Consider the following 12,192-nt stretch of genomic DNA (forward strand, 5'->3'; position numbering starts at 1 on the left):
TTTAAAAGTCAAGTAGTAAACATTTAATAGCAAACAAACGTATTTTCGGTCTTCTTTAACTGACATAATTTGACGAGAAATAATAAAATTTGCAAATTATTAAATGCAGAGTAATAAATGCGAATTACATACAAGGTCAACACTTAGCTATTCCTGACAGCACTGAATCATTGGTGTTCACTACACTCAAATATTCTTTTAGACCCTTCTGGAGACTATAGCCTTGCAGCCTAAAAACTGCACGCCAACATCAAACATAGAGGGTTCTGTAGCCATACGTACGCCGTTCAGAGGGATCTTACCTTTCTCTACTGTCTATCATTTCTCCCTCCTTCTTTTCCTCCCCTTTCCCTTACACTCTTTTCTGCCGGCTAAACACTTCGTGTATTGCCGAATCTTTCTTGTATGTATGTATGTCTAGGTTGATTTCACGCGCAAAATCGTGAATGGAGCAGACATTTTGCAGTGTTATTTGCTAAATGAGATATTTTCTACATTTTCGTCGTAAATTTTCTATTCCGTATGCTTTGCACATTCCATACAGAAGAAAACGTTTGTGACAGAAGTCAATCCCGGATCGTCTCTTTCTACAAAGCATGAAACATAGTTCACGAAACTGGCATGAAAAACCTTAAAAAATCGAGAAATTCAGGCAACGAAATGTCTGAGGATCTCAATAGGGAAGGCATAGTAATAACTTTTGAATTTCTTCGACGTGCAATTCCATGATATACGTAATGAATCTGTCGAAGTAATCTTTTGCAGCAAAGATTTCATCGTTTTGTAGGTTTCGAATGCGTATTTCACTAGAAGCCATTGTAAAGTGTTAGAGAAATTTCAGCAAGTTGATTTGCTACAATTACCTTTGATAACTAATTGTTGTAATTGCTTAATGATAATATTATTATTATTGTTTAATAATAATATTTACGCGGTTATTTTTGCAAATAGAATATATAATTAACTCATAAACTGTCAGGATACATATGTATTTATTAATTTTAAACCTACTTATTAGTTTATTCTTAATTTTTGGTCGTTATGGCATGTCACAAATGGTCAGTAATCAATACGTAGCTTATTTGTGGCAGGATTCTCAAAAATTTTTACCTGTAGTATCTGGAATAATTTTGCTTATGCTGTCTTAATTTTTAACCATGCCTAGTAGCTTCAATAACTGCGTAATGTCAGGTTGTGCAAATTGAGTAAAAATACAAATGAGTGTGAAGTCTGCATGTATGAAGATTTTTTTTCATAACCTGATTATTAAAGACAAACGAACTGCCGAATTATTGGGCTATGATATTTCTATTAAACAGTCGAGGTAAAGAAATCAACAATACTAAAGAGCAATAGTGCTACAATAATCTAGAAAACGAACTAGAAATCTACCAGGCTACACGTGAAAAACACATAATATCTGTCTTCTCTTAAATGTATTAAACACGATCTGAGATCTGATCTTACCCATTGAATTGATATGATTTTCAAATCATATCAATTGAATGATAAAGGGCATTTTCGGAAGCATTACAAGATAAACATTTTAATACTTTTTAATGCCCAACATGCAACAATTAATCTTCCAGAATTGTCAACAATTATCGCGAATGTCCGACACGTCTGATGCCCTTTAACGTATTTAGTAGCCCCATTCGGTGCCTCGTGATTCAGACAAACGAGAAAAGATAAAACATTTATTGAAATGTAATACAAAACTTTATTAAAAAATGTAAACAGTTCGACACTTCAAACAATTCGAAGGAAATTAATTAATAAGGAAATGAATCATTATAATGAATGTTACGATGTAACTTTTTACTTTTCATATGAACAATTGAAGTGTAATTTGTAACTATGAATGGTATAATTATTAGTTACAAATGATAGATCAGTTAGATAAAGTTGTCTTTCTTTAAAATTATAGAACTGATCCATAAGATTAAATTCTGCTTCCCTGTCGATATACACTTCTTCATTATCGGTAATATGCGAATTTTTCTTTTTGTTTAAATCCGACAAAAGATAAACCTTTAACTTATCGCCATCAGAAAGACAATAAATCTTGCCAAAAGCAACGAATTGATTTCTGATGTAACAATAATTTTGTTTAATATCTTGCTGCGACAAAACATGTAAATTTTCCGGATTAATTTGAACCGCCTCATAAGTTTTTAAGGTAAAGTTTAGTAAGTTAAATATCCAGATATAATTCTGGTCTAAGCGGAATACTAAGGTATTGTAAACTGGAATTTGACAGAGTTTCTCTCCTGTTGTCGATTCCCCAGTCTCAAAATTGTATTTGACGACTTTGTGTAGGTAACCATGTTGACTGTAATAACTTTTATTGTATATATATCCAAAATCTTTCGTTCCGTCAGGTAAAACAATTGTCTTAACCAATTTATAATTTCCGTCTTTGTGTAATTTATATTCTTTTATGATGGGCCTGTCTTTTTCCTTTATCAAAATTTTCAAACTGCCTTCGGAATCCTGTTCAAATTGTATTGAAGAAAATATAACCTCTTCATAAAATGTTGTAAATGGAAAAGTTTGATGATATGTAATATTGTCGAGAGTGCAATCTAAACACAAACAAAAATATCAAATTAATATTTGCATTTAGGTACAAAATTCAGGTTTGAAATGCTGTATCTAGTATTTTTTCACGAAAATATAAAAATATGTCATAAAATTAATAAATTTTCTTACGTTTGGTTTGTCCCTTCTTTTCTTTTGAATCACCATTTTTTTTCTCCTCTTCCCCTGTTAATAAAATATTTATATAACGTGTCACTAATTTTTTATTCCTTCAAAAATGTAAAGTTTAAAGACATTAATCGAAGGAATTTTAAAGTATAACAAGTAAAGTGTATGTCTGGGAAAGCGCAATACAAGTCTGTATTTTATTTTCAGAATATTATTATATTCTAATAATTAAATTATTAAAATTTGTAATAGTGGTGTGTCTCATTCAGTGTAATGTCGAGTAAAGTCTGTTACTAAATTATTATTATTATTCATTCAGCCAAAATTGTTTTCTTCAGAGTTGCGTTTTCTTATTTGGGATTAAGAAAAGAGTATTCTAAAAGTTCATACTCTTTCTCCAGAAGAATTAATATGATTAATTTAATTATATAACTAATCTATGATAATATATACATTTAATTACTATACCTTTTAATTCTGTTATATTTCTTTTACAAATGTCTTCGGCGGTAAAACAATACTCGCAGAGATCAGATTTCTGCATCCATGAAATTGGAGGAAATATAATTAAATAAATATAAACAATTTTTTGATGTTGTAACTGTTATTGCTATCTCTTTACTTTCTTTAAAGTAATATGTACAGTACAGTACTTAGTGTTAGTATTTAGAACTTTAATTACAGTAAATTGAATCGTAATGGTTGGATATAGATTTTACAATAGACTTACTTTTATATTACACTTTCCATTCAGCGTAACTGAATCGTCGTCTTTTTCGCATATTTTAGATTGAAGAAGACAATTATTTCCGCATTCTTTTTCGACTACAGACGAAATTTCCCTTTTTTCAACTTGGTGAGGTGTAGTGTTATAATTGACGTCACCGTTAGTTTTCTCAGACTTGATAATGCGCTCTTCTATATCGGATGAAACAACTCGAATGTGGGAATATTGAAGTAAATAGATAAAGATAAAAGGTTGAGCGAGAACAATCAAATAAAGCAGCACTATGAGAAAAGAGAGTACTCTTATTTGTCGTTGATAGTCGTTTTCTTTGCTGTTATTCATAGTGCTATTGTCACGATAAGAACAAATGTAATTATAGCATATCGATTTCGTCATAAAATAAAATGTAGTATTTCTATAAAGATAAAAGCATAACGATAAAATTATATATTCTTAGATATATACTTGTTACTCGATAGTAAGACTGCTACAGAATCAATAATTAAGCAATTATTGAAGAATGAAGTTATACTAATGATAATATATTATAGCATGACTCTCACACTCCCATAAAATCAATGGAATTCAATGTATAAATTCATTGTATCGATGATATAGTGAATGAACGCAGTAATAAGTACAGTATATTGCATTATTTGTTTGGAAATACTGCGTGTAACACATGATCTTTTCATTGGTTTGCAATGAAAGGATCGATTTTCGGAGGTGGTTTCAAAGCATTCATTGGTTGAAACAGAGTGAATTCACTTAAGAAAAAGAGATTAAGAGCTTAGATAGCCGCCAGCGTGATTAATATAAAAGTATTAATTCTATTATAATTATCAAATTAAAAGGCTTAAACTCGAAGAATTTTGTCTTCTTAAAACAAATATCTAATTAGCATCGATTAAATAAGTAAATGTACTTACTTTTTGTTATCTCAGAAAAGTCAAACAAACAAAATCATCCGTATTTCTTACAAGAGAGAAGTATCAGCTATAATATCTTCCTCAACACGCTATTTCTTGGGATTTTGTTAGTGTTGATATTCGAATGGTCGACCGAGAGAGAAAGAAGACGATGTTATTGTAATTAAAAATAAGTACAACAGAATTGTACTGGCTATCAAACCACAAAACTCAGATAGAAATAAATGATTCCAGTGTGTAACTAGTAACTCAATTGCGAGTATCCTTTATAGAGCTGAATTTTATAGAAAAGTAATCGCTTCGAAGATAGGTTTTTCACCCTTTCGAGTGTGTGTTGCGAAATATCGTGCGTAAATTATTCGCAAACAGAAGCGAAGTCCAATCTAAGTAAGTTTATATAATTTGTCAGTCGTTCGAAAAAAAATATTCTGGATCTAAACATTCAGCGATTTATAACAGATTCAATGTTACACTTTACTACAGTAAAAATTATTTAAATTGTAAAATATTGCTTCCTAACTAAAGGTTTTATGTTATATAATATATTTAAAATGAATTTATTATATCATTACAGGCATTTGCAATTTAAAAACTTCTATTAATTATAAAAAAACAGAATAAAATTACTCGAAAAGTTATCTGTTAATCACTTTTCTAATAACATCGAGCCTGTATTTCTTTTTAAATATAAAAGATAACATTAGTTGGTATCGTAATGTTTATAATTTTATTTCATCTCACGCTGTTATCGTATTTCTTTAGGCCAAGAAATACAGCTTAGGATGAGATTTTGCATTAATATTTTTTCTGTTTTATTGAAACATTAGATTCTTAGTACTGTGAGTTTTTTAAATTTTATTATGTATTAAAAGATAGTTGCGATGCTTTTTACGAAAGAAATAAAAACAGCTGCATTTTAAGGAAACACCCTGTTTTTATCTTTCAATTTGTTATTAACAGCTGCACTAGTGTTTGAGAAAGTAAAAGGATACCATTTCTCATGAGGAATTTGCATAATGATACTCAAATTACGTAAAAGAAGGATCATTGAATGATGGTTACTTAGGCAAATTAATTGAAGTCTAAACGTATATTCTAGTTGATGTCCAAATAGTAACACGCGGCTTAAGAAAGTAGTTACTAAATCTGTCCAACGAACAAATACGGAAAATTTGAACAGTTTATATGAGGTGGGTTTCGGGGTGTGTCAGGGATTCATATCTACAGCGTTGGGTTTATTGATTAGGTTGTATTATGATTTTTATAAGTAGAATTTTTGCGAAGTGTGTTGTTTTAATTGTATCAAAAACAGCATTTTATGTCATAACTGTTATAAATGTATTAGTAAAGTAAGTTAAATCGAGAAACTGGAAACGATGTTTGTCAATGTAGTTAGCCTGGACGATCAGTTTGAGCAATACGGTCGACCCCTCTATAACACGGTAGATACGTTCCGGTTTTTATGAATACATTTTCTACGAGTCCTTAAATACATGAGCCAATCACAGCCCGACACGTGTGAAGTTTACGGACTACGATTGTTTGAAAGGTTTTCTTCCATAAAATTAATTGATTCTAGACTAATTTGACTCAACATTTCCAAATTACGTATAATTTTTTGGGAATAATCCGTATAAACTATGCTATCAACGAAAAATTGTAAAGGATTACTTACCGAGTGTGCACCGTTAGACGACGAAACTAATTAAGCTTGTTTTCGTCGCGGTGCGGCGCACCAAACGGCGGCCGCGTTTTCTGATAAGTTATTTTTCTGCGAAAAATTCGTAGAACTTTGGAGACATCATTAATATAAATAATTTTTATGGCCGTTAAATAAAAAATGGTTTTTCACAAGACATGTATAAAATTACAGTACAGTCTCCCTATAACGCTTAGATACGTTCTACGTTAATCGAATTTTACGTTGTAGGAATGATTAAATACATGAGCCAATTGCAGCCCGATGGGTGTGAAATTTACGGACTAAGGCTGTTTGAAAGGTTTTCTTCTATAAAATTAACCGATTCTAGACTAATTCCACTCAACATTTCCAAAACACGTATAATTTTTTGGAAATAATCTGTATAAACTATGCTATAAACTAAAAATTATAAAATTACTTACCGAGTGTGCACTGTTCGACTACGCCGTTGCTCAAAGCTTGTTTTTGTCGCGGAACAGCACACGAAACGACGGCCGCGATTTCTAATAACGAATTTTTTCAGTAAAAGAACTTGACCTTTGGAGACATCATTAATATAAATAATTTTTATGGCCGTTGAATAAGAAGTGTTTCTTTCACAAGAAATGTATAAAATTAGTGCTGTATTAGACTTACGGTACCTAATTTACATACTGTGCAGACGATAATAAACTCAACTTACTAGCCTAAAATCTCCGTAGCGTGTTGCCAGGCGGCAGAAAGCATATATATAATTATAATAAACTTACAATAAATTAAGTTAATATATAATTATTTATACAGTACCTAATTTATATATAATTAATATATTATTATATGTATAGTACCCAATTTATATATAATTAATATATTATTATATGTACAGTACCTAATTTATATATAATTTATATATAATACTGTACAGACGATAGTAAATTCAATTTAGCCGGTTCTTAGCGTGGCGCAGGGCGGAGGAAAATAGTTCGGCTGCTCATCCACTATTGGTTTAGATTTTATCAATCTTGTCGCGAAACGATTCGGCGACGACGTTTTAGGAGCTCCTTTATACGAATGTTGCTACAATTTTTTCGCTACGTTATAGGAATTTCCGTTATAGGAACGCACATTATAGCGGGGTCGACTGTACATACAAATAAACACCCATCGAAGCGGGTCCTTGCAGCTAGTCTTTCAAGAAAAATTATTCGATCTCGCCAAGCTCTTGCAAGGTCTATATAGACCTTGAGCTCTTGTAGTAATTGCATTTGTCTCTAGTTAATTTTAGCAAGTACCGATGGTATGTAGTTGAAACTCCAGATTATCTACCGACTGTACTTCGTGTAAGAGAGCAGTCTGGATGAAAGAGCATTACGCATCGTTCATATATTGTTTTGTTAAGCACACTCGACTTTATATGACAAATTAATTATTAATATTCTGTGATAGTACTGAACTTCTTCTTTCGTGGTATTGTATATAAGTGCACTGCAGCTAGCTATACATAATACGTTTGTTTGTTTGTTTTGTTAAATTATGGCAATGCAACGCTTGGACGATATGCCTTGGGGGATGTTTTTCAAAAGGTCTTTTTAACGGTAACTGGCACCTATTCTGGCACAACAGATATGAAAAAAACAAAGAAAACTCCACGTGGAAGCTATAGATAATAATCATTAACGATAACATCTGTAGTGATTTTAATTAAACTAAACTTTGACCTCTTAATAGTTATAAGATAAAGTTTAGAAAATCACAACATTAATATGGCACAACTATCATTTATTATAAACAAGTAAATTAGTTGATGAAAGTAATTACAACGACTTGTAACAATAGTGTTTAATATTAAATTTGATGTATAAGATATCCAAAATAAATTCATATATTCAGACACATTTTAAAGACGACGTTTAAAAATTACATATTGGAACATTATACTGGTTTGCACCATTATGTTAAATGTTTGTAAGATAAAGGTTCGTTTGTAAATTACTGTTGTAGTAAATTTGTAATATGATTGATATATGTTGCCGACAGATGAGGGGCGTATTCCCAAAACGCGTATCAGCCTCCATGATATTGCAGAATAAAGAGCGATGTAAAAAAGCCTAGTGTCCGTGTACCTAGTTGTTTGGTAAAGACTAATAAACTTATTTTAGTTAACGTGATAAAAACATACTTGACTTAGGATACATCAATGTAATTTTATTTTATTTAATAGTCTTCTGTTAAATAAACAATAATAACACTTTAAAACTTGCTAATTAATGATACTTACCTTTAATAAGTAAACTGGGGGGTTGAGAAAAACCTACGCTAATTAATGGCGGAGTAATTATATATCAATAGCTGAGTGTGTCTTTACACTGGCTTTGTATTACCGTTACTGTCGCAACATAGTTTACTCGTAAGTGAAACGTAGTTGCGTCATCTAACGGTGCACACTCGGTAAGTAATCCTTTACAATTTTTCGTTTATAGCATAGTTTATACGGATTATTCCCAAAAAATTATACGTAATTTGGAAATGTTGAGTCAAATTAATCTAGAATCAATTAATTTTATGGAAGAAAACCTTTCAAACAATCGTAGTCCGTAAACTTCACACCTGTCGGGCTGTGATTGGCTCATGTATTTAAGGACTCGTAGAAAGTGTATTCATAAAAACCGGAACGTATCTACCGTGTTATAGAGGGGTCGACCGTGTTGCTCAAACTGCTCGTCCAGGCTAACTACATTGACAAACATAGTTTCCAGTTTCTCGATTTAACTTACTTTACTAGTACATTTATAACAGCTATGACATAAAATGCTCTTTTTGATACAATTAAAACAACACACTTCGCAAAAATTCTACTTATAAAAATCATAATACAACCTAATCAATAAACCCAACGCTGTAGATATGAATCCCTGACACACCCCGAAACCCACCTCATATAAACTGTTCAAATTTTCCGTATTTGTTCGTTGGACAGATTTAGTAACTACTTTCTTAAGCCGCGTGTTACTATTTGGACATCAACTAGAATATACGTTTAGACTTCAATTAATTTGCCTAAGTAACCATCATTCAATGATCCTTCTTTTACGTAATTTGAGTATCATTATGCAAATTCCTCATGAGAAATGGTATCCTTTTACTTTCTCAAACACTAGTGCAGCTGTTAATAACAAATTGAAAGATAAAAACAGGGTGTTTCCTTAAAATGCAGCTGTTTTTATTTCTTTCGTAAAAAGCATCGCAACTATCTTTTAATACATAATAAAATTTAAAAAACTCACAGTACTAAGAATCTAATGTTTCAATAAAACAGAAAAAATATTAATGCAAAATCTCATCCTAAGCTGTATTTCTTGGCCTAAAGAAATACGATAACAGCGTGAGATGAAATAAAATTATAAACATTACGATACCAACTAATGTTATCTTTTATATTTAAAAAGAAATACAGGCTCGATGTTATTAGAAAAGTGATTAACAGATAACTTTTCGAGTAATTTTATTCTGTTTTTTTATAATTAATAGAAGTTTTTAAATTGCAAATGCCTGTAATGATATAATAAATTCATTTTAAATATATTATATAACATAAAACCTTTAGTTAGGAAGCAATATTTTACAATTTAAATAATTTTTACTGTAGTAAAGTGTAACATTGAATCTGTTATAAATCGCTGAATGTTTAGATCCAGAATATTTTTTTTCGAACGACTGACAAATTATATAAACTTACTTAGATTGGACTTCGCTTCTGTTTGCGAATAATTTACGCACGATATTTCGCAACACACACTCGAAAGGGTGAAAAACCTATCTTCGAAGCGATTACTTTTCTATAAAATTCAGCTCTATAAAGGATACTCGCAATTGAGTTACTAGTTACACACTGGAATCATTTATTTCTATCTGAGTTTTGTGGTTTGATAGCCAGTACAATTCTGTTGTACTTATTTTTAATTACAATAACATCGTCTTCTTTCTCTCTCGGTCGACCATTCGAATATCAACACTAACAAAATCCCAAGAAATAGCGTGTTGAGGAAGATATTATAGCTGATACTTCTCTCTTGTAAGAAATACGGATGATTTTGTTTGTTTGACTTTTCTGAGATAACAAAAAGTAAGTACATTTACTTATTTAATCGATGCTAATTAGATATTTGTTTTAGCAAGACAAAATTCTTCGAGTTTAAGCCTTTTAATTTGATAATTATAATAGAATTAATACTTTTATATTAATCACGCTGGCGGCTATCTAAGCTCTTAATCGCTTTTTCTTAAGTGAATTCACTCTGTTTCAACCAATTAATGCTTTGAAACCACCTCCGAAAATCGATCCTTTCATTGCAAACCAATGAAAAGATCATGTGTTATACGCAGTATTTCCAAACAAATAATGCAATATACTGTACTTATTACTGCGTTCATTCACTATATCATCGATACAATGAATTTATACATTGAATTCCACTGATTTTATGAGAATGTGAGAGTCATGCTATAATATATTATCATTAGTATAACTTCATTCTTCAGTAATTGCTGAATTATTGATTCTGTAGCAGTCTTACTATCGAGTAACAAGTATATATCTAAGAATATATAATTTTATCGTTATGCTTTTATCTTTATAGAAATATTACATTTTATTTTATGACGAAATCGATATGCTATAATTACATTTGTTTTTTATCGTGACAATAGCACTGTGAAGAACAGCAAAGAAAACGACTATCAACGTCAAATAAGAGTAGTCACTTTTCTCATAGTGCTGCTTTATTTGATTGTTCTCGCTCAACCTTTTATCTTTATCTATTTACTTCAATATTCCAACATTCGAGTTGTTTCATCCGATATAGAAGAGCGCATTATCAAGTCTGAGAAAACTAACGGTAACGTCAATTATAACCCTACACCTCACCAAGTTGAAAAAAGGGAAATTTCGTCTGTAGTCGAAAAAGAATGTGGAAATAATTGTCTTCTTCAATCTAAAATATGCGAAAAAGACGACGATTCAGTTACGCTGAATGGAAAGTGTAATATAAAAGTAAGTCTATTGTAAAATGTATATCCAACCATTACGATTCAATTTACTGTAATTAAAGTTCTAAATACTAACACTAAGTACTGTACTGTACATATTACTTTAAAGAAAGTAAAGAGATAGCAATAACAGTTACAACATCAAAAAATTGTTTATATTTATTTAATTATATTTCCTCCAATTTCATGGATGCAGAAATCTGATCTCTGCGAGTATTGTTTTACCGCCGAAGACATTTGTAAAAGAAATATAACAGAATTAAAAGGTATAGTAATTAAATGTATATATTATCATAGATTAGTATTCGAAAACTCAATTTGTTGTGTTTCCAAGTCGTCTTTCGCGTTACACTCGTATGTTTTCAGTATTTGGGCTGCAATTTAAATAGATTGTATGCATGCAAGCCTGTCTGTCCTTCCTTAATCTCGAGAATGGAGTGAGATAGATGAAATGTCCAAACTAGATATGGAAAGAATCCCCTATATAGTTAATTGAAAGGAGTTAGATGACCGGCATGATTGTGTTGTCGGCAAGAACAAGTTACAATTAAAAATTCCATTCCGGTATTATGACGACGAAACAATAAATAATTTCACATTCTTCTTCATTTTTGACGTGTTTGGTTAAACAAGAATTAAAACAAAACATTAAATTTCTCCTTTATTTTATACTTATAAAAACCATTTAAAATTTAATTTAAAAATTAGACATCGAAATTGCAGAAAATAGAAATTGCAAAAACATGCAAATATACAAATATAATTTGTCTGCAATCAAACTTTACAGAGAGTAAAAAATTTATCAATGAATTTTATGTATTGTGTGCAAGATAATAGATTCATTAATAATAAACTTTTAATTTTACCCAATTAAAAGATGGATAAACACGGAGATTAAAACATTTCAAATTAATCTTCCGAATAACACAAAACGTCGATTAATGAATCTTGTGTGTGATCCCGGGAACAATATTTTAACATAGATGTGTCGTCCTACTCTATTTCGTAATCTTCTTTCCAATATTTTACCATGCACAAATCTGATAATTTTAAGATGAAGGAAAAGAAAACACTTTCAACGAAAAGTAAATAGTGGTTGA

General features: G+C 30.7%; 1 protein-coding gene and 1 long non-coding RNA gene across 3 annotated transcripts; one reads left to right on the forward strand and one right to left on the reverse strand.

Moving 5' to 3' along the window:
* Window positions 1-1,683: 1,683 nt before the first annotated feature.
* LOC111612864 lies at window positions 1,684-4,888 on the reverse strand. 2 transcript variants are annotated; one of them, XM_023354137.1, is made up of 5 exons: window positions 4,366-4,888; window positions 3,440-3,851; window positions 3,178-3,247; window positions 2,713-2,766; window positions 1,684-2,585 (listed from the first exon to the last, which is right to left on the reverse strand). In XM_023354137.1, exons 2-5 carry the CDS (start codon window positions 3,830-3,832, stop codon window positions 1,819-1,821), a joined length of 1,284 nt encoding a protein of 427 aa, XP_023209905.1. In that variant the 5' UTR covers window positions 3,833-3,851; window positions 4,366-4,888; the 3' UTR covers window positions 1,684-1,818. The 2 variants fall into 2 exon arrangements, with proteins under 2 accessions (XP_023209905.1, XP_023209906.1); XM_023354138.1 differs by having other exon boundaries at window positions 3,440-3,782; window positions 4,366-4,887.
* A 4,761-nt stretch (window positions 4,889-9,649) lies between these two features.
* Window positions 9,650-11,359, forward strand: LOC111612863. Its single transcript, XR_002754689.1, has 3 exons — window positions 9,650-10,169; window positions 10,754-11,096; window positions 11,289-11,359. It is a non-coding gene; the product is annotated as an uncharacterized LOC111612863 (long non-coding RNA).
* The last annotated feature ends 833 nt before the right edge of the window (window positions 11,360-12,192 follow it).

Source organism: Centruroides sculpturatus, unplaced genomic scaffold, assembly GCF_000671375.1.
Source record: "Centruroides sculpturatus isolate CEXI.00-Female unplaced genomic scaffold, Cexi_2.0 scaffold1560, whole genome shotgun sequence".
Lineage (NCBI taxonomy): Eukaryota > Metazoa > Arthropoda > Arachnida > Scorpiones > Buthidae > Centruroides > Centruroides sculpturatus.